The 24,959-nt window shown below is 56.1% G+C and overlaps 2 protein-coding genes and 1 long non-coding RNA gene across 4 annotated transcripts; 1 reads left to right on the top strand and 2 right to left on the bottom strand.

The window, feature by feature from the left end:
* Positions 1-111: 111 nt before the first annotated feature.
* GAS2L1 (growth arrest specific 2 like 1) lies at positions 112-7,980 on the bottom strand. The gene is made up of 6 exons (XM_069795353.1): positions 7,448-7,980; positions 5,798-6,452; positions 3,384-3,491; positions 2,986-3,082; positions 2,329-2,629; positions 112-1,533 (listed from the first exon to the last, which is right to left on the bottom strand). Exons 1-6 carry the CDS (start codon positions 7,774-7,776, stop codon positions 264-266), a joined length of 2,760 nt encoding a protein of 919 aa, XP_069651454.1. The 5' UTR covers positions 7,777-7,980; the 3' UTR covers positions 112-263.
* LOC138687514 (uncharacterized) lies at positions 2,646-6,178 on the top strand. Its single transcript, XR_011326709.1, has 3 exons — positions 2,646-2,894; positions 4,520-4,606; positions 6,041-6,178. It is a non-coding gene; the product is annotated as an uncharacterized lncRNA (long non-coding RNA).
* Positions 7,981-8,226: 246 nt separating the features above from the next.
* EWSR1 (EWS RNA binding protein 1) lies at positions 8,227-22,261 on the bottom strand. 2 transcript variants are annotated; one of them, XM_069795354.1, is made up of 14 exons: positions 22,008-22,261; positions 19,385-19,571; positions 17,816-17,983; positions 16,868-17,082; positions 16,137-16,317; positions 13,262-13,299; positions 12,705-12,737; positions 11,657-11,775; positions 10,955-11,084; positions 10,425-10,547; positions 10,153-10,330; positions 9,651-9,748; positions 8,885-9,158; positions 8,227-8,634 (listed from the first exon to the last, which is right to left on the bottom strand). In XM_069795354.1, exons 3-14 carry the CDS (start codon positions 17,854-17,856, stop codon positions 8,595-8,597), a joined length of 1,470 nt encoding a protein of 489 aa, XP_069651455.1. In that variant the 5' UTR covers positions 17,857-17,983; positions 19,385-19,571; positions 22,008-22,261; the 3' UTR covers positions 8,227-8,594. The 2 variants fall into 2 exon arrangements, with proteins under 2 accessions (XP_069651455.1, XP_069651456.1); XM_069795355.1 differs by having other exon boundaries at positions 13,262-13,296.
* Between the last annotated feature and the right edge of the window lie 2,698 nt (positions 22,262-24,959).

Here is a 24,959-nt window from a genome sequence, read left to right as displayed (position 1 = left end):
CCGGGGGCTCGTCTGGGGCCCTTTGCCCCTGGTTGGGGCCAGGGGCTCCTCCTTGCAGACCCCAACTGCCAACAGTCACCGGCTCCCCGGATCCGTAGTGGTCACCCGGCCAGGGGGTGTCTCCGTGCGGGTGCCATCACCAGCAGCAGCAGCAGCAGCAGCAGCTCCGTCACGTCCCCGGGGGGTGGCCGGGGGGGGGGGGGTTGTTTGCTGGGGGCTTCTCCCCATCCTGCCTGCCACCCACGGCCACCAAGCTGGGCGACTCATGGCCAGGCGTCCTCTTCCAGCCCCTCGCGCTCCCGCGGGACCCAGGCGGGCTCCAGGAAGGAGGAGAGGACGCTCTGCAGAGCCCCCCAGGACTTGCGCTCCCCGGGCTTGGGGCTGCCGGGGGGGGGCCGGGGGGGGGCCGCCCCGTAGCCCCTCGGGGTGGGGATCCTGGAGGGCTTCTTGTGGGGCTGCGTGTCCAGCCGGGGCTTGGCCCAGGGCCGCGGGGGCGGCGCGGGGAGGGAAGGCACCGGCTCGGGGACCCCCGGCAAGCCCGGGGGGCCGTCCGCCGTGGCGGGGGTCTCCTCCGTCTCCGTCAGGTCGTCCTCCCCCGGCGCCCAGTCGGTGTCGGACTCGGGGCCCCCCCGCGTCTCCCGGGCGTCCCAAGAGGCCGGGAAGCAGCTGCTTTCATCGGAGGAGCTGGAGAGGGCCGGCCGGCGGCCGGCGTCTGCCATTTCGGGGGCCGCCATCGGCGGGGGGCCGACCCCGTTCCCGCTCCGCCGTCCGTCCTCGGCGGGGAGGCCGTGCTTGCCGAAGACGTTGAGGGAGGACGAGGAAGAGCTGGAGGAGCAGTAGGCCGAGTCGGCGGCAGCGGTGGTGCCGGGGGGCAGCGGGGGCGCGGGGGGGTTCTCCCCGTCTTCCAGCTCCTCCATCATCCTGGTGTTGGCCAGGAACTCCTCCTCCAGCCGACGGAAGAGCTGCTGCTCCTGGCCGGGCTCCAGCCGCAGCGGGGCCCGCAGCCGCCTCGCCAGCTCCTCCAGCTCCCGTTGCAAGGCCTCCCCGGCTCCGCCGCCATGGGGGGTCTCTGCGGACCCCCCCACCCGTCGCCCCCCGACACTTTCCTCCAGGGAGGAACGACGCGGGGTGGGAGCGGGGCTGCGGGTGGCCGGGCGGGAAGGGGTCCGGCTACGAGCGGGGCTGCCGGGCCGGGAGGGGGTCTCTGCCCTCGTCCAGGAGTGCTGGCCGTCCCGTCGGCGGCTGATGAGGAGCAGGGGCTGGGGGCCGGGGCGGCCGTGGCTGCGGGCACGCGGCGGGGCACGGCCGGGTCCGTTGGGGACCCTCGAACGGCCGCGCTCCTCCGGAACCGTTCGTCCGGCCGGGGAGGGTCCGACGTCGCGGGGAAGTTGCGGTGGGACCCCGCGGTTGGATTCTCGACGGCGGGGGGTCCCCCCGTCCCGCGGGGCCGGGGGTCCGCTCTGGGCGGAGGAGGTTGAGGAATCGCTGTCGCCCGAGCAGCGGCGGGCGCGGGTGGGAGCGGGGTCACGGGGCCTGGGGGGGGGTGGAGAGGGGGCTCAGGGTGGGGGGTAGGGGGGACTGGGGGGGGCAGCGGATGCCCCATTGCCCTCCCCATTCCCCTCCCATTGCCCCCCCCATTGCCCTCCCCATTGCATCCCCCGTTGCCCCCCCATCACCCCCAACTCTCCTCCCAGTACACCCTCCCATTGCCCCCCATTCCCCTCATTGCCCCCCCCATTGCCCTCCCCATTGCACCCCCCACTGCATCCCCCCCATCGCCCCCCAACTCCCCTCCCATTACACCCTCCCATTGCCCCCCCATTCCCCTCATTCCCCTCCCATTACACCCCCCCATTGCCCTCCCATTCCCTCCCATTACACCCCCACCACCCCGCACGCCCTTTCCCGCGCTGCCCCCCCGCCCCGCGCCACCAGGGGGCAGTCCGCCCCACCCGCCAATCATTGCCGGGGGGCGTGCCTGCGACAGGCCCCGCCCCGCCGCGCGTCGCGCATGCGCGTTGGCAGCTGCGGGAAGAGGCCGTGGCGGAGGTTGGGGGGGGGGAATGGTGTGGGGAGCCCAGAACACGAGTGGCGTGGGGCAGGGATGGGGTAGAGCTGGTTTAGCAGGGCTGGTTCCCTCAAGGGAGAGCAGGCCTTTGCCCCACAGCAGGCCCCAGCCCCACGGCGGGGCTTTCGCCCCGCCGTGGGGCTGGGGCCTGCTGTGGGGCCGAGGCCTTGCCCTGGGGCTGAGGCCTTGCCGTGGGGCTGAGGCCTGGGAGGCGGTGTGGGGTCCTCAGCTGGGCTGGGCAGCACCCACGGGTGCCCTACCTGAGCGTGCCGGCTCCCCGTGGCTCAGCGGGGTTCCTCGAAGGGCTGGCAGAGGTGGGCAGGGGAGCCTGGCCACCCCCCCGTGGGGGCAAACCCTCCTGTTTGGTGCCGGACGGTGGCTTCGGGATGCCCGTGTCCCCGATGCCTTTCGGTTGGTGGCTGCCCCGCTCCGTTCTGGCGTGGTTGCTGTCCCCACCGGCCGAGTGGGTGCCGGCTGCGCGGGGGCGGCGGGGGGTGCTGGGGCTGGGGGCGCGGGGCGTGGGGGAGAAGCCTGGGGCGCGGGGCTGGGGCAGGCGGTGAGCTGGAAACAGAGAGAGATGCCAGGAGGTCAGGGTGGGGGGGATGTCTCTCGTCAGCCACCCCCACCCTCACATTAGCGCCGGCACCTGGCTTTTCCAGCCAGGGTTTCCCAGGCTGTGGGTTAATCACCTCGGGAATTAATTTGTCTCCAAAATCCCACCTTTCCTCACTCCCCTTTTCCCCTTTCAGCCGGATCAGTGCCCCGAGCAGCCCAGCCCCAGGGAAAGGAGCCCCACGCAGAGCCAGGAGTGGTGAAACGCAGTGAGGTGGGGTGGCACCGGCCAGGGGGTGGGGGTCGGAGGGCTGGGGGTGGTGGGTGGGGGTCCCTGGGCCCCGACATCCCACGGGGGCACTCACAGAGGGAGGAGCACCGGCATGGGTCGTGCTTGTCCAGGTAATGTTCCAGTGTGTCCCAGCCGCCACCAACACGCACCATCACGTGGCTCCTCAGCACCTGTGGGCAGCCCAGTGTCCGTCACCCTGCCTGCCCTGCCTGTCCCCCAGGACGTGGCCAAAAAGCCAGCCTGCTCCCAGGGCGGCAGACCTACATGTGCCGGCCGCGAATGGCCCCCCCTTGTACCCAACGTGGAGCAGCTTGTAGGGAGTAAGTTCAGCTCAGGGCCCACCCCGCTGCAGGGTCCCTCAGGATGGGTGCCCACTGTGCCAAGGAGTGGGGGAAGGAGGAAGGTGGGGGGGGGGGTCCCGGCGTAAGAGGGGGGACACGATGAGGCGAGAGACGTGGCGGCGGCTCTTACTCGGACGAAGATGAGTGTGCTGGAGTCGCCCACTTTGTATTTACCCTCGGAGACCTTGACCATGGGGAACTGCGAGGGGCAGGAGCAGCAGCCCAGGATCTCCCGCACCTGATGGCAGAGAGGGGAGGGGTCAGTGGGGCGTGGACCCCCAGCTATAGGGCCAGCCCCTATAGATAGGTGCACGCAGAAGGGCTGTATATAGAGCCCATGGAGATAGGGGATCCAGCTTGGTCCCGGCCTCTCGGCTGCACCCATTGTGGTGAGGATGCTGTGCCCCCGCCCCCCCCCCCAAGTCTGGCAGCTCCCCTCCTCCTGCCTGTGCTTGCTTGAGGGGGCAGGCCCATGGGCAGCGTGCTGCCTGTACCTGCCGGAAAGCAGCCGGGTGGGTTCACGTGGGAGCCCAAGCTGGCAGCTCCCACCGCAGCCCCAGGCGGTGGGGAGCACCCACAGCTCCCACACACCGTGGGAGAGGGGCCTGGGGGGCTTCCCATGGCCGGCCACCCCCGAGCAGGCTGAGAATGGGCACAACTCTCTTCATCTGCTGCCAGCCCCACTCTCTGGAGCTCACCCGCTCTGGGACCCCCGGGTGTGGGGAGCTCAGAGCTGCCCAAAAACTGGGAAGGAGGAGGCAACATCCCCCCCCAACACCCCCCACTGGCCCCTGAACCACAGGGGATTTGCCCCCCGCCCCAGCACCCCGCTATGGGGCAGGGACCTCCAGTGCCCCACTGCATCCCACATCCACCAACAGAAAAGGGTCAAAGCCCCCCCCAACTTTAACATTCGGCACTGATAAAAAGCCAAAGGGAGGATTTGGGGGGGCCGGCCAGGAGGACCCCCCCCCCCCATTGCCGTGGGGCTGCCAGACAGTGCTGCCTGCTCGTCGGCTGCCTGCTCGTCAGCTGCCTGCTCGCCAGCTGCCTGCTCTATCTGGGGCGGCCATCCTGCCCGCGGCCTGGCCGGGGCTGACGTCAGGGATTAGGCAGGGAGCCATGGGGGGACGTGGGGACGCGGCCGCATCCTGCCCCGGCCCGGGGGGGGGCAGGGGGGGGGCACAGCACTGCCTCCCTCACCCCTAAATTTGGTGGGGTTTTTTTTTATAATTCCTCTTTTGTTTGTTTTTTTTTTTTTTTCAGTTCTGCCTTTCTGCCCATCGCAGGGGTCCAGCCAGGTCAGGATCCGGCCGCTCCGGTTCCCATCCGGGGCAGCAGCCGAGTGGCAAGGTCAGCCCCAACTGGGGAAACTGAGGCACGGGAGGATGGGGGGGGCTGCAGTGAGGTGGGGGGGGGTCCTGACCCTGCTGCCATCCGGGGAGTGGGGGGGGACGGGCCAGATCCGGCACCATCAGGCTCCTCCCCAGCTCCAGTGCTGCCCATAAAAGCCGATGGCGAGGAATTACGCAGCCCGGAAAAATGCAGCCGGGGTTGGCAGTGCCCAGCCAGGGGGGCTGGGGGGGCTTGAGGGGGGGGCAATAGCAGGAGGTGGGGGGGGACACCCTTTGCAGCAGCACTGGGTGGAGAGGGGGTGCAGGATGCTCCCCCCCCCCCCCCAGAGTATGGCTGCTGTGGGACTTACTTACTTAATGAGGAATTGGGGTTTCAATTAAAAAACAGCTTTGAGCTTAGGGAGTGAGGGGAGGGCAGACCCCCCCTGTCCCCCCCCATCCCCTCCCCATGTCCCCCCCGTCCCTGTATTAATCTGCTGCCTCGCGCGCGGGCCGGATCCTGCACCCAGCCCGGCTTTAATCCCTCCTGAGCCTCCTGGCCCCGGGGCGGGGGGTCCCTACACCCCAGCTTGCGGACGGGACCCCCCCGCCCTGCTTCTCAACACCCTGAATCGTGGCTGTGAGCAGCCAGGATGTCCCCACATCTGTCTGTCTGTCCCTGGGGACACCAGCCCCAAGGTGCTGGGAGGAGGAGGGACAGATCCGGGCAGGAGCAGGTTCCTGGGGTGGGGACCACTGTGTGCCCGCCCCCCCCGCTGCAGGGAGGAAGTGGCAGGGGTGGAGGTGACACCCGTGTCCTCCCTGTGATTATGGCCACGGCCACCAAAATAACCCTGTCCTGACATCAGGAGGCCCCACAGGGCACGGGGGCGGGGGGGTGGCTGGGCGGCCGAGGACCTCCCATCGACCACGGAGAGCCTGGTTGGGTGGCTGGAGAGGACCTCCCATGGGCCACCGAGAGCCTGGTTGGGTGCGTAGAGAAGGACATCCCATGGGCTGCAGTGGGCCTGGTTGGGTGGACAGAGAGGACCTCCTATGGACCACAGAGCAGCCCATCGGGCAGACAGAGAGGACCTCCCGTGGACCATAGAGCAGCCTGTTGGGCAGACAGAGGGGACCTCCCAGGGACCATAGAGCAGCCATAAAGGCCCTCACCCAAGCCCAGGGCTCCCAGGGGCACGTGTCTCACCAGCTCGTCCAGGTTCTTCAGGTCGCAGAGGGCGATGGGCCGGGCCCTGCTGGGGTAGGCGGGCGCCTGGGGGTCCCGGCTCTCCTGGCGCGTGCCCAGCACGCCGTAGGCCATTTGGTCCCTCATCTCCTCCTCGATCTCCTCCTCCATTTGGATCAGCATGGGGGCCAGCATGCCAAACTTGGAGCCCCTCCTGGCCACCTCCAACAAGCAGAGGACAAAGTTCTTCTCGTTCTTCTTCAGCACCAAGTCATTGGTCTCGAACATGAGGACGTCCTGGATGCCGAGGTCCTGCCGGCACCACTGGATGAAGTTGGAGACGTTATCCCGGGCAATGAAGGAACCCGGCACCACGTTCTTGGCTTGGAAGATGACCTCGTTCTGGGGGACACGCATATGGGCAGCCACCTCGGGGTGCCGCTGCTGGAAGTCCAGGGCGATGCGGTTGACATTGTTGGCGTGTCGGCAGAGGTGACAACCCGTCTCCAGGCTCTCCAGGAAGGTGTCCACCTGGATGTCCAGGTCATAGAGGGTGTTGAACCACTCGGCCAGGTCCTCCTTCATGGCCTCCAGGTACTCCTCGCTGGAGCGGAAGGGACGGATGCTCTTGGAAGCGGCCGACTGGATGTGGCTCGGGTCGGCCATGGCGAGCTGCCTGCCAGGGGCGGGGTTGGGGGGGTTAAAGGGCACTGTTACAGGCAGACGTGGGCAGGCAACACCCCGCCCCCCCCCCCCCCCCCCCCCCAGCAGCTCCTCCCCAGGCAGAATTTGGCCACCTGCTGTGTGTTCCCCCTCCCCGCCCTGGTGGCCCCTCTGTGCCTCAGTTTCCCCCACCCACCCCTTGCCCGTGGGCAGGAGGGGCACCCCCCCCCCCCCCCAGGACCCGCAGCACTGGACACACACCCCCATGCCCCCCACCCGCACCCTGTCCTCTCTGCCACCCCCCCCCCCGGGTTAATGAGTCACTTGTCACCAATGCCCCCCCAAGCCCCAGGCCTGCGGCAGAGAGGACTGTCGTCGTCCCCCCCGCCAAAAAGCTGCCCAGTCATGGTGGGTGTCACCACCGTGGGGTCATGAACAGGTGACCCCCCCAAGGGACTGCGGTGCCAGCAGGGGTGCCCCACACCAGGGGCAGGGAGAGCCCCCCCCACTACCAACCCCAGTGCCTGCCCTGGGGGGGGGTGTTGGGCCCCAGTGCTCAGCCGTGGGGCTGAACTGGTGAACCCCCCCACACCATGCTGGGGGGGAGCCCTAGTGTCCCCCCCACTCCTGTCCCCAGCCCCACACCCTGGGGGGGGGGGTGTCCCTTTCCCTGGGGGTGTCCCTGCTGCCGCGGGGGGGGCTGCTCTGTCCTGGGGGGGGGTGTCCTTCCCTCGGGTGGGGTCTCTGCTGGAGGGGGGGGTCCTCTCTGCCGGAGGGGGGGGGGGGGTTCTCCTGCCCGGGGGGCCCTTCCCCGGGGTGGTCGGTCTGTCTGTCTGTCTGGGGGGGGCCGATTGGGCGACAGTCAGCACCTGCGAGGCAGATGCCGACTTGTGCGGGGGGGGGGGAGGGAAACGGGACGCGGGTGGGGACGCGCGGGGGGGGGGCACAGGGCCAGCCGCTCCCCTCTTACCCCCCCATTATCCCCCCCCGATTCCCCCCCGCACTCACCGCCGGCTCCGCGCTCCGCTACCGCCGGGCCGGGCCGCGCCGCCCGCCCGCTCCCCGCTCCGGGCCGGGCCGCGGCTCTGAGCGCCGGGGGGGCCCCGCCGCCGCCGCCGCCGCCGCCGCCCGGCTCCGCGCAGCCCCCGCCGCCATCCGCCGCCGGGAGCGGAGGGGACCGGGACCGGGACCGGGACCGGGATCGGGAGCGGAGAGCGCCCGCCGCCGCCGCCGCGCCCCGGCCGGGAAGTTGGAGGCGGCCCAGAAAGGGCCGGGACGGGAACGGCGGGCGGGGGCGGGCCGACACGCGGGACACGGACACGGCGCGGGGGGGGCATACGGCGACATAGCGACACACCGCGACAGACACCCTGCCTCCCACAGCCCGGGTGTGATGTGACACGGGGGGCGGGGGGGGGCACACTCCCACCCCCCCCCAAGCACCCAGCCTGGGGGGGGGGCAGGATCGGGCCCCCACTCCCAGGAGCGCAGACCCAGCAGAGGAGGGAGGTGGGGAAACTGAGGCACGGGGCAGCACAGCTGCTCGCCTGCAGTGGCATGACTGCACCCCGAGTGGGTGTGGGGGGGACTGGCTCCCCCCACGGGTATGGGGGCGCAGCCAGCCCTGCTCCAGCCTGGGGGGGGGGGGGGGGGCATTGAGGGGTCTTGCAGCTGTGGGTGGGGGCACTTCCACCCCGAAGGTGCAGGACAGAGGGACCCATCCATGTCCGTCCTGTGTCGTCGTCCCCCCCCCCCCCCGGGATGCTCTCAAGAGAGGCCAGAAGTGGTGCGGTTATAAACATCGGGAATTTTATTTTTAAAAAACCATCACAACCGTTAACATCATTACAGTCCATCGCCACCCCCGGGGTTTGCGCACAGCATGCTCACGACAAGGGGGGGGGGAGCACGCAGGGTAATTTTTTCCTTAAACAACCGTTTTTAAAAGAAGGGGGGGGAAAAAAAGATAACTCGGCACGCTACCGTTGAACTTGGTTTTAATGTTTCTCCACAAACGGTGAAAAATACTAAAGTACAGACAAGGAATAATCATAATGTTGTGGCCAACATTATAAATATGGAATTATAAATTTAAAACATTTTTCTGGTTTAAAAAATAAATCTGGTAGTAAATGCAGCTCTGCGGGCTCCGTCTCTAGTAGGGCCGGTCTCTGCGCTCCTGGCGGTGCTCGCCCCTGCGAGGGGAGGGAGAGGCCGGGTCAGTCGCGGGGCCCCAGGGTGTCTGTCCGTCGTCCCGCCCCCGGGCTGGGGAAGGGTCCTCGTCCCACCACCCAAACCGAACCTGGGTGCTGGGGGGGGGAAGGAGCAGGGCCCCGGTGCCACCCCCTCCCCTTTCCCCAGTGACGGAGCTTTGGGGTTTGCCCCTTCCCCAGTAGAGGCTCAGCTCCCCCCCGCCCAGCCACTCTCCGTCCCCCCAGTACATACTTGTCCATCTTTCCCGGTCCTCCACGCCGTCCACCTCTGCCCCCGCCTCCCATCTGGTCCATCAGGGGTCCCGGGGGGCCCCCGGGTCCTCCTCCTCCTCGCCGGCCACCTCCTCCGTAGCCACCTCGATCCATACCCCGTCCTCCTCTGAATCCACCTCTGTCTCCACCACCGCGGCCACCTCTGAACATGCCGCCGGGTCCCCCGCGGTCCATGAGGCCACCTCCTCGGCCGCCTCTCATCCCCCCGGGGCCGCCTCTGCCGCGGTCTCCGCCTGGGAGAGAGGAGAAGAGGCTCAGAGCGCTCCGAAGGGAGAGCCGGCCCGCTCCAGACGCTCCTCTGGCCCGTCAAACCCTGCCCCGATGAACCCAGCACATCCAGCGCCGGGAGAAGGTCCAGGAGCGGTTGGGCACCCCGAGGGCAACCAAGGCTGCAGGGGAGGGTGGCAGGCATGCCTCACCCAGCACAGAGCCAGGAGACAGGGCTGTTAAGAGGGCGCTGCCTAACAAGGTGAAAGCGGTGCTTTGGGGAACAGAAGTGCTGAAGACGGCCCCGAGGAAGAGCCTCGGCAGTTCAAGAAGAGCTAGGAAGCTTGGGAGAGACGGAGGGCCGGGCCTGCATTTTGCGGCTCAAGGAGGGACAAAGCCCCAGTAGCTCTTGGGGCTGGAAAGAGCCGCCCCCCCGAGGAGCCCCAACGTGGGCTTAGGGCAGCTCGCTGGAAACCTGGGGGGCTCCAGCCCCACCGTGAACTCTTCCACGCACATACCTGGAGGGGGGAAAGGGGGTGGAAGAAACCCTTCTGGTTTGGGAGCCTTGCACTGGTTACACTCTGTTCTCCAGGCGAAGTTCTGGTTTCCGCATCCCCTGGGCAAAAACACCAGTTAGCAAAGACTGGGAGGGAAGCCGTTCCTGGCTCAGTAACACTCGGAAGCGCTGCGTGGCCGTTCACAGGAGAGCAGATGCAAAAGCTGGTCAACGGTACCTGCAGCAAGTCGGCCAGGCTGCTCATTTGGCCGCAGCCACCCAGGCAGCAACACCAGCCCTCCCTCCCTGCTCTGGACAGGAGAAAGGAACTTTCTCAGAAGGCCCAGCAAGTCATTTTGGGAAAGGCCGATTTGTCCCAGCCAGCACCTCAGACAAAAGGGCCCCGCTTCGGGGCTCTGAGATAAGAGATGGCCGTTGTCACCAACATGCATGTGACTAGGGAGGTGCCAGCCTCACGCAGAGCTGCTGCGAAGGCGCGGGCAGCACGGGATACGGATACCTACGGATTGGGGCACTGCCAGTCGCCGGCCCGGTGCTGGACGCTCCCGCCGGAAGGGTTTCCCCTGGATCCCCGTGGTCCTCTCGAGGAGAAGCCACCTCTGTCTCCACCTCTGCCTCCCATCCGGCCCATGGGGCCACTGGGGCCGCCGGGCCCCCCCGGGCCGCCGGGCCCTCCCGGGCCTGCAAGGAAGGTTCCATTAATCCCAGGAGGTGCTGGGCACAGCTGGAGGACAGGGCGCAGCTCGGCTGCCCTTCACGGGGGGCTGGACGTTACCTCCGCGGAGCGGGGGAGGCATTCCCCGCTGCTCACGTGGGGGCATCCCGCCCCGCATGCTGTTCATCGGGCCCTTCTTCCGCGCGAGGGTGACTTTGAGCTTGCTCCCCTGGAAATCCTTCCCTGGGAGGAATGCAAAGGCAAGAGCATCACTTCGCGCTGTGAGTGTCCAGCACTCGCCGGATCCTGGTGTCACACACAACCGCACCCAGTCGGTCATCACATGGAAAATTTTCCTTAAGTGTCAAAGACAGCAGGAGGGCAAAATTTCACCCATGGGACTGAGAGAAACTCTAGCTACAGGAGACAGCAGGTGACAGAAGCCTGGGCAACCAAGGACAACCACAGCCCAAGCACCACGTTTATCTGTTCCAGTTAAACCCAGGAACTTGTTAGGCAAAAGCCTGACCACCCAGATCCTCTGGCTACGATCCTCCACATACAGATATACTGACTTTGGTCAGACAAGAATTTAGTTTTGAAACCTAGAATAAAGCCGTTCCATCCCAAAACACACCCCGCATACTCACCATCAAACCATTCGACAGCTGTTTTGGCGGTAGATGGGTCATCGTAAGATACCGTGGCATCTCCTTTCGGCTTGCCTGTTTCTTTGTCGATGTAGAGGTTTATCATAGGCTGCCCGGTCCTCTTGTTCATCTAGCAGGACAGCAAAATGTTACCTCAAGTCACATCTCCCCATAAGCTGAGCGGGGACTCACTCTCCTCTGTTCTGCTTTTGACTTGAGACAACTGAGCCTCATTTTGGCAACTCCGTGGCAGAAGAAAGGGCCCCTCTGGCTTACCATGGGCGGCAGCTACTGCCCAAACAACCCAGCAAATGAAGGAACCGGTCCAGAACAGCGCTGCCTGGCCCGACAGGCCTCCCCACATCCTCCTCCGCTCTCCCCGCCACCCTGACCCCTCACGCTGTCCCACCAGCGGCAGATCCACAGAGGCACACTTCCTCCGCGGCTGTAAGTGCTGGTGCTTCCAAGACCCTAATTCCGCTGTTGAGGGACAAACCCTGCAAAGGTTCTTTGGGAAAGCCTGAGCTACAGGTCAGGCCAACGCCAGGCTGTGGCTATCCTACTGCCCAACCAGCCAGAGACCTGACAGCTCCTGGAAATGAAGGGCTAAAGGGAGATGAGCAATGTGCAGGCAGGGGGGAGGCAGGCAATCCCTTTCCTGCATGCCCTACCAGCTGGAGGCCGACCTGTGTTCCTCCTCACCTTGACAACACCACACTGTTTGAAGAAGTCTGCCAGATCCTCCAGGGTCACATTATCATTGAGTCCTTGCACGTAAACTGAGCTGTTGTCCGAGTCCTCATCTGGGTCCATAGGTGGGCCTAGGAGATAATTCACAGTGTCATTGCAGGGAGAGGAAAGGCAGCGATACAACAGAACGGAGTACTTTTCATCACGTCATCCCCTCTGCCAGCTGCGGCTTTGCTCTCAATGAGCGTATTTATGAAGTGACACGAAAACCCAGGCGCTGCGAGCGGCGGCTCCACACCACCTCCTCGCCGCAGGCCGGCAGGACCGCGCTGCGCCCCACTGCCGAGCGCCGGCTGCCGAGCCCAGATGCCGAGCTGGCCTGCCTCCCGCTGGCTGCCTGGCTGCTTCTCCCGCTGCAGACAGATAGACACCCACACCCACCCAGCGCGAGGAGAACCGCATCGTTAAACCGCTCGGTTGTAACGGGACACATCCCAGATGGGATGCGAGGAAGACCATCGTGTCCTTTGGGCTCCCACATGGACATCCCCCCCCCCCCCCCCCCGCCCCGTGCTAACCCCCCCTTTCCGCAGCAACATGCCGATTCTGGAAGGCTGACGCATAACTTCCAGACACGCCTGTGCAACAGGAAGGAAAGAGCTGCACGGCGACAGACCAGGGGTGGCAAAAGAGGAGGCTGCTGGACCAGCGCATACGAGCTCCGGGCTAAAGCTGCCTGAAAAGGGCTTTCTGCTGAACTGAACGGCCGCAGAGCAGCTCCCCCAAAAGCCCCCCTAGTTCCCCACAGAGAAGGGTAAGCATCTCACAAAGGCAGGCGGTTTTCCACCAGTCCAACTGTTCGAATGAACGGGGAATCAAGAAATAAATGAAATGGCCAGAAAGAGACTGCAAATGGCAGAGCATCCTCGCGCTCCTACAGAAGGGCACGCCGTGGGGCTATGCCTCCCGCGGCCGCAGCCCTCGTCCAGAGCAGAGAACGAGCGCAGAAGTCTCCATTTCAGGAGCTCAGGAGAGAGTCCAAGCAGTCATTGGCAATTACCTAAATCAAGGTCTGGTCCTTCTTCCATGTGTCCTGCCAGTCGGGAAAGAATCATAAGAAGCTGTGTTAGTGCACGCCTTGCAGGCTGAAGAACCAACACACACAATACTATCTACTTATAACCACCATTCGATGGTGCTGGTTAAACTCAAATTGACCTGCATTGCAAAAACATCAGCAATGCACCTTTACTTGGTGATCGGTTTGCTATTTTTAGCAGCCTTTCAAACCATTAACCACTATTACACTTTTTTTTTTTTTAAATGCTCTACCAGGCCAATCAGTTTTACGTTCATTAATAAAAAGTTACTTTACAAAAAATTTATTAAATCCAAACCATTTATTTTCCCCAAATTACAGAAGTGGTTGCTCAATTCTTCCAAGTTACCCTGTGTCCTGTAACCACATACCCCTAGGCATTGCCGGCAGTACCCATTACAGTCTTGATGCATATGTCATTTTAACCACTTAAACTAATAAAAATTACACTTTGTTCTAAAAACTGACTGCAATTTTTTTTTTTTTAACACTATCCATTGTAATGCTCAAAAACTTACCACCAGGCTTATTGAAGCCACCTCGCTCTCCAGCGCTGCTGGGGGGATAAACGAAGAAATGAAGGCCTTTCCCTTTACAAAGCCAGTACCGCTCTGAGCCTCTGCGGCTCACTGGGAAGAAGGGCACTGGCTAAACATCTCCAAACAATGCATCTGTCTCTCTCTCTCTCATCTCGGCACTATGCCTTTCTTCAGGGCAGCTCGCTCAAATTTCCTTTACATATACGCAACCTTGCTTGTCTGGTTTTAGACACCACTTTGCTGTCGGTACCCTTGCATTACTTGTATGGGTATTATCAGTGCAATACTTGGCAAAAAATGTTTTCAAGCGTTACAAATTGGGCTTTTGCTTCAGAGAAATCGTGGGGTCGTTCACTGGTCAACTCCCTCCCCTCCGTGTGTACATAAAGGTGCACCCTCAGCCTCTCGCAGCACGAGAGCGAAACGAGCCCGCGGGTCCCTGACATTAACAGTTAAAAAGGTAGGAGACAACCATACGCGATACCTACAACACAGTTCAGATGACATTTCCGCTAAAAACCTCGGTATAAAGCCATACATTCAGGTCACTACTGAATTTAACAAGTCTCTGTGGAGGGAGAACTTACAGAATACAGCGGGGGCTCGAAGGCCTGGGGTGCAGCTTTGTGGACACAGACCAGAACGGCAGATTTCAGCACGCGCCAATGCAAACTGACGGCCGCAGCTTTCATCGAAAGCTTTGGCTGAAGCGTTCAGCTAAGACTGCTTTTAAGTGCTGGTTAATTAGGAAAATGCCACCTGAAAAGGATTTTGATGTTTCTTGCTCTTTTTGGAGAGCCAAAAAGCTGTTTGGAAGGAGATGAGCAGAGGAGGGAGAGCACCGCTTATTTTCTAGCAAGTATTGCACCTCTAATACTGGAAAAAAAAACGTCGTCAATACACAGTTTCAAGCTGTTGCATGCAGCTTTGCCTCCTTTTGTTAAAGTACACACCATTTACGTAATGTCTCTCTTTTTAAACATATACGTTTACACTTTTTAACGTTACACAATTCTAAAGTAGTATACCTCCTCTGGTTTTATTACCAAACAACAAGTAGGCAGTTACCAAAGTTACAGAAGGATTCCATTTATACAATGAATACATTTGGTTAAAAATATTCTATGTATATTTTTCCTCTCCATATGGACACCGTGTCTAGTCCCACTTTTCATTATGCTGCCGGCTGAGTACTGAGTACGGGTACTTTTTAAGTATTGAAGTGTATACAAGGCTCTCACTTTGTAACCTGTAGCATATAAATGCGACAAAGCATGTTAAAAAGTTTCCATGTTTAACAGCCAATGAAAATATAAAATAATTGAGTCAATGAAAAAGGGCACGTTAATAACATCGAGCTCCTTACCTGCTGGAGACACTGAAATCCATCACCACAGCATGCTAAGAAGGGCCGAGTTCCCCTACCTGCCCCTTGGCGTTCATAGGAAGGCCACCTTTTCTATGGACAGCAGAAAGTCTACGTCCATAAAGCAGGGGACCCTTTGTAATGGTCTAGTCAGGTAGAAATCACTACGTATGCAATTTAAGCTCAGATTAGGGTGTGAAATCAGACACAGATGACAAATCTTTTGCATAAGAAGCTTTGAAGGGGCTAGAAATTTTAAGATGTGATGATAGACATTTCAAGTGTCTACATCTACTTTAAACCATTAGAGATAAATACATCATGGGTGAAATCTTTATGCAGAACCATGGAACTCTGTTCCACTCGAGCCAATTCAAGCCAGATGTGTTCCAACACAAGCCAGTCTTTTTTCTTCTATTACCATACACTGGTAGTTGTATTTCTCCGATAAAGATTTCATGCCACTTCCATTCATTTCGACAGAGCTATGCAGAATGGGACTATCGATTGCCAAACTCCGGTTGCCACCAGGCTGTAAAACACCTTAAGAAGTTGCCTATCGAGGAGAAGCTGCAATTCTGGCTGCCCCGCCAAGTACCAGGGCTAGCACTGCGCATCCCACGCCACATCTCCAGTGTGCACCTAGGGACACTCTGCATAGCTCTGAACAACGGTGTGAGGGGATGGAACACACACAAAGCTACATCTTCCTTCTCTTAGGAGCCTTTGGGATTAGTCCTCCTTCCTCGCCTCTATCAAAATAAACATCACAGACAGGGAGACACACTGCTGACCTGAAGGCATAGGTTTACCAAACCAGATTTTGCCATCAGTTAAAATGGCGAAACTGATTTAGACCACCTGAAAGCTCCAATGGGGAGCAGTCGTGGGTGCCAAGCCAGATCTCTTTATGTTCTCGGGGTCTTTCTTCACGCTCCAACCAAGCTCTAAGTGTTCTGGCCACTCAGAGTCATGGCTTCGACAGCAGCAATCTGCCCCAGCCATACACTTACAGGGGTAGCTCAGTGTGCTGCTGCTAAGGTGAAGAGGCTGACGGCGTAACACGGGGCTGACACGAGCCTTCTGCCTTGTACATACCTGAACTGTCAAGATCCCCACTACTGAGGCACAGGGAGTGACTCCTGGACCTGGCGGAAGGTTTGTGTGTGTTCAATCCAGAGTTACTGTTAAAGCCACAGAGGATTTCACCTCTGTGCGACCACGAAGGGAGCTGAAAGTTCCAGGTTTAGCAATACCCCTAATTCCCCCCCGGGGCCCAACCAGCTGCAGGACAAAAAAAAAAAAAATAATAGATCCTGCTCCTAATTTCCCCTAGGATAATATTTCCATGGATTAGAAGCAATGCTGCTACAGAGATGTTCCCCATGGAAGTACTGTTGGGAATGTCAACCTTTCAGTCCCTTCTTTCCATTTCAAATCCTATGGGTAAACCAGAATTAGATAAAAGGAGAAAAGATTTGCTCTTACCCCATTCCACCGCGTCCTCCTCCCCGCCCACCTCTGCTCATGCCTCCGCGATCATATCCCCCTCTTCCCCTGCCCCGGTTATCAGGGCCGCTCATATTCCGGTTCTCTCCCGGGCCTGAAAAGCCTCCGGATTCCTGTCCGTATACGTTCATGCTGCTAGGATGGTCCTGACGGAATGAGCCTGAGGAAGTTTGTAACAAACACGTTAGGGAGCTGCAGGCAAGAGTGGTCAAAGCTGCCTGCCCCCTTTCTAAGCCCTTTTACCTGCCTTCAGCACCAGAACATAATCCTGACAATCATGCTGTTGCTACAGCACTTACAGCAATAGCGTTAATTTAAGGAGAGATGTGCCGCCTTCCGTTTGCAGAATCAAGTTTTATGCTAGGCCCTACCAGGCTGACCTCTGCAGAGCTGCCACCTGGCTGAACAGAATTGTTTACACCAAGTCTTGCCCACTCCAGCCAAAACAGTATTTTGTGCTTCTGTGTTTTTCAACAACCCGGTCACCTTTGCTACGCCGAGGGGAGTATTGCCATGTGCCACAGTACCAGGCAAACCGTTTTTCAGTGAGAAAGGGCAAAACCCAGCTACAGTATGCTCTCCCTTCAACACAGCTGCAAGCTTTAGACCCAAAGTAACACCAAGCCTGCTTCAGAGACAGCCTACCCTGCAAAGGCAAGGGAGACTGACCCTTTGCTCCACAACCACGTGGCTCTGCTTAGCACACTCACTCTGTTGGCCGTAACTGCTGCTCTGCTGGCTGTACTGGCTTGGAGCCTGGCTGTAGGATCCTGTCTGGGGTGGGTAACTAGTTGGCGGCGGCTGCTGCCCGTAGCTGCTTTGTTGGCCATAGCTAGTCTGTTGTCCGTAGGTGCTCTGCTGCCCGTAGGTGCTCTGCTGGGAGTAAGTGCTCTGATCGTAACTGCTTGGCTGTGTGGAGGAATAGCTGGAAGACAAAAGCATTGTAAAGATGGAAAGATGAGTCAATTCACTGGCAATGTGCATTAGGCTGCAGAATTGGCTCACACTAGAAGGTAATGCAATTATGAGCCATATGTACTGTTGTAAACCATTTAAAAAGGTGAAGTCACCCTATGGAGGCTAGTCTGGTGGCAGGAGACAAAACAAACCTGGTAGACTGCTAAAAGCAAAATCCATGCAACCGGTCACAATTTATTGGTAGAAGTGCCAGGGCAAAAATCAGTGGCAATGCAGGTAAACAGTCTCCCTTTCTGCCTCAGCACTGAAATATTTTCAGATGATGGATAATAAAACAGCCTCCCCTCGCACATCGCAGGCTTTGAGAATTTCATAACATACACTTTAGAAGCCAGCATCAGCATATTAAAGACACCTGAGGGGAAGAGGTGAGCCCCTCCTCAAAGCCACAAATAAGGACACAGCAAAAGGTCACTATATCTAGGAAATTTCTTAAAAACATCTGTCATCCTTACATCTTGCTACTGCAGGTGCGTACGCAGAGACACTCATGCACTCAGTCATAGCCTCATCTTCCCTACGACAGGAAGTACACCAACAAGAACCACACCTCCCTCCTCCCAGGGCACCAAACTTTCTTTTACATCTGTTTAAAATCCCTTGAGAAAAACCCTTTTGCCCAAGCTAACCTGAAAGTTCTCAGGGAAGCTGCATGAGGCTTACCCTGCTGGGAGAGTTACCTGGTAGGAGGATAGGAGGGAGGCGCAGTGACCGGCTGCATAGGGTAGCTGGCAGGCACCTGAGGATAGCTGTAGTTGCTCTGTCCATACCCTAAGCTGGGCTGGCTGTAGCCTGTTGTACTCGATTGCGGCTGGCTGGTCTCTGCTGGTTTGCTGCCATCCTGGGGTCTACAGAGCAACATTGAACAAGAAGGTAACATTGGTGCAAACCCCCACCTCTGGTAGCAGCGAAGGCGCTCAGATTCCCCCCCCCCCAGGACTGAACAGCACTACCTATTTATTTCTTTGGGTAGCATTACAAGCTGGCACCGCATCCGTGTCAGTCACTCTAGCAGCAGCTAATATATGCTCATTAAACACTAAACATTTTAGCACTTGCTGACTGGGTATTTGCACACTGCCCTGCCATCAGGAAAGGCCCAGGCAGCACCCTGAACAGAGAGCGCAGAGCACTACAGTTTCTGTTCACCAGCTGCGTTACAAAACTGAAGGCCAGGGATTTAGACTTTGGCTCTAGAACGGAGTCAAGGATGTGACATGGCCAGGAAAGCGGTCAGCAGCACTACCCCTCCGCTCGAGCTGGTTTTGCACAACGCTTGGAAACGATGAACTCAAAAGCAGCCAGACACGTTGTCAGTTAAATGCACCATTGTTTGGTTCAGAATCCAGTGCAAGCAGATATTGCCCCATATATGTTATCTGATGAAAGGGAAAGGATGTTGGGGGTTGGACTAGATGACCTTTAAAGGTCCCTTCCAATCCAAACTATACTGTGATTCTATGTTTAGTATTAACTCTCAAGGCCTGAAAATAAAGAGAACCCTTTGCACGTGATTCGCGTGCTCCCTTCTTTTATATTTGTCCCATACTGTTTATAATCTCTAAGTGTTTATCAGAGCAGAGTAAAAAGAATTAAGCTACTTTTGTTGTACAAGCTGGGAAAAATTATTTTAAATGATGTCAGGATTCATCCTTAAAAGTGTAATCTGACAGATACAGAGGTGTGCCAAGCTCCGCCTTTCCTTAATGGAGCAGTGGCTACAAACATCAGGTGAATGAATAAAGCAGTTTTTACTCACTACTAAACAAGTTTCCATGATGTATTCTAAATCTTTCATACCCTGAGCAAACAATTAAACTAAATATACTATTGGCAGTGCCCAGACATAAGAGATTTAAAAAGGAAATTGTCTACAGCACGTGCATCCACTCAAGAAGTCACAGTACGTAACAGTATCCCGCCTGACCCCGTGACTCAAGATCAGATCAGACTGGTCCGTTTTCTTTCTGCATCGTGAGTCAAGAGCCCATTTTTGATGCTTGGTTGCTCTCCTCATCTCCCAGTAACAGTGCTGACTCACTGTGCCAGAGCAGAACCTACCTACGCAGCTTCCCCCGGCCCTGAAACGCAATGGGATCGGATGCAGCAAGAGCAAAGCTCAAGCGCAATGGGCAGAGAAAAAGTGTGAGCAAAACCAGGGGGCCACAGTTCAGCTGGTGGTGTGCTGGGGCTCTCCCCGACAGCAGGGCAAACGCAGCCTTAGGAGGAAAAGAGGAACCAGATGTTACCTTGTGGGAGCAGATGCTGCTGGCTGCTGCCCGTAGGCTGGGTAGGCAGGCTGGGTGCCGTAAGCGGACGGTGCTGCGTAGGAAGCCTGGGTGGTGGTAACCGTAGCGGTGCTAGTATCGTAGGCGGCTGTGCCATACCCCTGGACGGGCTGACTGTACGCTGGGGGGGCAGTCGGGGTGGTATAACCTAGAACAGACGACAGCCTCATCAGATTAGTTTGGCGACCTTCGCTTGCCATGTTTCAGACTATCGCGCTTCTGTTGATGGTTTATCAGACCTCGGGTACAGCACTGATTTTACCACTGCAGAAATATCACAGATAACCTGAAAATGATGAACTAACCCATGCTGCCCCTTTGCCTTCCTCGGAGAAACCCCCTGCCCTGGGAAGCCTCAGCCTACAGCCCCAGTTCTACCCTCACCATCCAAAAACCACACTCCGAGGAGCTTTCTGGAAGCCACCCTTCAATCAGCATCCAAAGGCTGTTTGTTTACAGCTACCAAAGCTCATGGCTAATGTAATAAAGCGCACACAGGGCAAGCTGAGGCATGCAGCATCTTCTGAACACAGGAAGACTAAACAAAGCTCCTGTTCAGTCAAAGTAAAAGAAATCCAATCAATTTAAGAAGTACGGTCCCATCCTTTCAGCTTTTTTGAAAAATAAAAGCACAAAATGGCACCAGGCTGACTTGAGGAGTCTTTTTGAGCCATTTATGAAGCCTTATTTTAAATCAGTAATTCTGGAAACAAAAGAAAAGCACTTTACATTTGCTTTAACTTAAGAGAAAGGTCAAAAAAGACACATAAGGTAGCTCCTGATGTTTTATGTACCTTCGCTTTTCTTAGAATTTCAGTTTGTTTCAGGTAGAAAACTCAGAGCTCAGACATTTATTTCTGAACAATTTTACAAGAATATCCAAGATCCCAAACCAGTTCCATTTAATTTAGTCTTTCCAGCAGCCACCGCTGTATAATTTAGCCAACCGTTTGGCTTGTCACAAAGGTGAACTGTAAACCCAGTACTAACACAGTGGCTTTTTATAGTTAGGAACCTTGTGAGCAGGTTTTCAAATTACGAAATGGGAGACTTACATGAAAAAACATCAATTAAAAATTTTGTTAGCAAAAGCTGACTTACTAAAAATATAAAACATCGATTGACACAGAGCAGCCAACTGGTCTCAGTCTTACTGATGTGATCTTAACTGCATCAGTTAAGATAACAGCTTCTCCATCACTTCTTATTTTTAATAAACATAGGACACTTGTGACATACTCTTCCTTCTAATTATACAGCATTTTAGGCAAATTGTGCTGTAGCTTTTTATTTCAATTCCCTAATTTGCAAAACAAATGTACTTCCAGCAGAATATCGTGTGCCCTCACAAAGCACTGTGGTACTTCCACATCTTGCTGTCCCTGCTACAAAATCAGGACCCTTCCCACTGGCCCTCTGAATCAGTGAGTAAAGAGGAACAGAAGTGAGAGGAGGAAGTTTGCACAGCACATTTAGTTAAAAAAAAAAAAAAAAAAAAAAAAATCTTCAGCTTTCTGTCCCGAGCATTGCTCTTGAGCTTTCTGGTTAGGCTCAGGATCCTGATGAAGGGGCTCCAAGGGGACACAAGCCTGTCCACTCTTGTCACCTGCAAACAGCTAGCCTAAAAGCCCCTGCCCACTCCCACAAGCCTCATTCCTCCTGCCCTGGGCCCCCCACACTTGTCACGCTACCACCCTCCTGCTGACCACCACAGGCTGGCTTCCACATCGCAGGGCTGCCAACCTGGAAACATCAAAGCAAGAGAGCAAGCTGGTCTCGCACTGGGAAGTAACTTGCACGAATCACTAGCAAATCAGTTTTCATGGTCATTATTCCTTTTTGCTGAGAGGTTCTCTGAAAAGCAAAGCCCTGTTCTGAGCGTTGCCGAGAAGGGTGAATGGGATGATGTTGAACAGGATAAAATGAGCATGATTTTTAGAGCCTCGGACAAATTTAAACAGTCCAAATGCTTCAATGTGAGCTACCACAGCATTTCCACAGAGCAACGACACCAGAAGTTAAATGAATCCTTATTTTAACTGGCCGAAGCCTGACCACATACTAAAAAAGCCTGCTGTTTGCATAAGTACAGCCTGCAGTAAGTGCTGCTGAAGCCACAGCCTTGCCCTGGGCTGTTCTCATCAGACTCGGAGCCACGGGGTGGTCCTCCCACATCGGGGCCCCCTCTCTCGGTACTGTTACTGGCAGCACTAACCTCTCCAATCAAGCGAGCAAGCAGGTTTGCTGACACCTGGCTCTGCAGTCAATAGAATAAAAGGGAGGAAAAAAAATCCTGAATTTTAATGCTTCAGCTCTAGATGGAGCATTTCCCCTTGTGCAAGTGCGCTCAGCAGGAAGGGTTTGTACCAAAGAAAGAAAAGGCAGTGATTTAACATCCCACTGGTCTAAATTTTCATTTCAACAACTTAGTTTAGGTACTCTGAAAATCCTCAAGAGCTGTGTTTTTGAGGGGGGCATTTACATTACATCACTTCTCTCTCCTCCCCCCACCAGTTAGTAAGATTAACGGCGAGTCTGCAGAACAGCTACTGTAAGAAAAAGGTAACAGAAGAACTTTGATAACCTGCTTAAGATGTCCAGTTACGTGGCTCAGTTTCCTCTCAAAGTATCCAAGCCTGCAAGCAAAACCCTTATTGAAGTCTAGGAATTCTTCAGGCGGAGGGGAAGCTTGCAGGATTTGGTCCTCAGAGAACATCAACTGAAAATACTGGATTCAAAGAGATTTATTCTGAAATAAGCAGGCTTCATGTCAGCTAGCAGCAGTTTTTGAAGGCTTCTCTCTGATGCAAGCAGTATTAAAAGCTACCCACGGGGTCTGCGTGCCCAACGAGAGCCGACTCCTGTTTGGCATGCATTATCGTCTACCAGTGAGGGTCTGGAGAAGGGGACACAGAGGCTACCACCTCTCTGCTCTATTCTGGTAAAACAGATTATTGTGGTAGCCAAGACAGCTATGGGTGGGTTAATTTCAAATTCTAAATACATTAGAAACTTAAAATATACATAACCCTAAATTTCACAGGTAAAAAGAGAAGTGGGGGCTGGCTGTCTTTAGAGAGTAATTCCCACTTAGCTACTTAAGGGACATTCATACTTGAACATTTGAAATAATGTCTTTGCCCCCAAACAACATTGTTAGAAAGCCAATAACCCTAACAGATGCAGCTCTTTATCTACTCTTGTAATTCATGCTTATACACCACAGTGATTAAAGAGCAAACCATGACCACCGCTTTGATGGTGCTGATTAATCCCCTAATCCAGCTGGCATCTGGGGAGCTGCTGAGGAGCCCGCAGGCTCCTGAACCCCTCTTCTCCGTAATAAACCAACAGGGCAACTCCAAGACTCCTTTTCCTACAGTCTCGGGGAAGAAGCCTTCTGGGAGGAAGCCCAACCTGGGCGGTAACTCTCACCTCAGGCGGCCCAGGAGTCAGTGCAAGGCTGGATGGCAGAGTGCTTGGGACAGAAAGGTCCCTGGGCAGGCTGAAACAGACCTCAGCTGAGGCTCTGAGGCGATGCAGAGGAACTGTCTCTGCCGTTCCTGCAGAGTGCCGAGAGGCTGTATCTGCACAGGATTTGAATTTCCCTGACCACAATGGCATCTTACCCCCAAAATAGGCTGTTAAAGACAAAAAAAGGCACCTTGCTTTTAAGTAATTGCAGACATCCCTCTGCTACAAAAAGGCAATGCCTAGGAAAAATAAATTGAGATTCAACCATAAAAATCGCACGTCTCTTAGGGCATAAAGATGTATGCCCCAGGCAACACCCCAGGCTTTATTTAGTATGAAAGGCAAAGATGGAGAGAGCGAGACAAGCTTTAAGCGCTATCAGTCTCTTTGCACAGCTCTGGCTCCTCAAGGAGAGGCAGGTGTAGGAAGAATAAGTACAACCTGGCACTCTGCCTGGAGAGTAACATCAACAGTTCTGCCACAGACCAGTGCTACAGGGATTGAGGCAAATCCTACCTGAAAGCCTGATATGATCTTTTGCTTGACCACTTCCTAAGTTTTCTTTTTTTTTTTTATGAAAAGAAAATAAAGATTATTGCCTTAAAAAAAAAAAAAGCTGTGCAAGAAAAGATGCCTAGTATTATTACTCCTCCAGCAAATATACTCTTAAGGGACTAGCAAAAACATGAACAGCGCAGCTTCCTGGGACCGCTGCACGACTGGAGTCCGTAATAAGGATTAAGGGACTCAAACATTTCAAAGAAAGGAATTTTGGGAGTCCACAAATCCTTTTGCTGTCATTCTATGTCCATATACTAAATTAAAGGAAAAAAACCTGTAGATAGCCTGCAGCGACACAGGCTAAAGGGTACTGGCTCTCATTCTGCAGGACATGTGCTAACTGCCAGGCAGAAATTTTCCTTATCTGTGTAAAGATGTTAAATATTTTAAATGCCATGTAAGTGGACAGACTACAGGTTAACCTTTTCTCTCCACCTCCTCCTCGTGAAGCATTTCTCAATGGCTTCTGTGGCCAGACACCCCATTGACTGTCTCTCCTGGTATTCCCTTGCTTTGGGAAGTATTTAAGAAAGCTCCCACTCTAATAGATGTTTACAATGTCTCTCATAGCAAAGGATGCATCTGCAGAAAATGGTACCCAAGGCATTACTTGGAGGGAAATTTGCTTTCTTTTTCAGTCTCCTGAATATTCAGTCCAAATATACCAGAATTGAACGATGTCTCAATAGTTTCTTTCAGACATTAAGACACTCGTATGTACAAACTCCAGTTCGAAGAGCACACGTTGGAATAGTTCACAGCGCATTAATGAATATGTGACGTATGCGTCTGCACTGGAAATCCAAAGACAACATGGAACATGCAAAGGTGGTTGTCAGGACGTCCGGACGTGTCTAACCATGCTGTTTACCCTTTAGGAAATGGTAGGACAATGGGGTTAGATTCACCTGAAATGTCTCAGCATGGCTGTCATTAGTGTTCAGGAAGTTTCATCCATAAAGTACGCCACTTGGAGACTTTACAGAGATGTGGAGATGGCAAACAGCATTGCAGCCTAGCAAATTCTTACTGTCATTGTGTGTGTGTGCTCTGATGCTGGACTTTTTTAGTGCTAAAACCAAGTGACACCTAAAGGGTTAACACCACAAGTTTAGACAGGATGAGACAGCATTTTCCATGCAAGAGTGAGCAGGATAGTCAAACCTGTACTGGTCCCTTCTACTGTGGGAAGCACAAGACAAAAAGTAGAGGGTACACTATCAGAACAGGCATACATCACTTCTACTGATTTGATTTTCAGGCAACCGAAGTGCTGAGGACACCGGTTCTCAAGAGCAGCCAGAGTACACACTCCCAGGAACGCTGCTGCGCAGCTTGCGTTTGCTTTGCTCTAAGCACAGTACACTCTGCAGCCATGCTTAGTTCCAACAGCATGAACCAGCACCCAAAACGTTCCCTGAAAAATTAAATGGGCACGTTTATTTACTTGTTCTCAGCCCACCCACATCTTTGCATCATTTTAAACTGCCCTTTGCTCAAG

The sequence above is a fragment of the Haliaeetus albicilla genome, chromosome 10 (genome assembly GCF_947461875.1).
Source record: "Haliaeetus albicilla chromosome 10, bHalAlb1.1, whole genome shotgun sequence".
NCBI classification, from domain to species: domain Eukaryota; kingdom Metazoa; phylum Chordata; class Aves; order Accipitriformes; family Accipitridae; genus Haliaeetus; species Haliaeetus albicilla.
The sequence above is the reverse complement of the archived record's forward strand: the minus strand, read 5'-3'. Positions and strand labels throughout refer to the sequence as shown.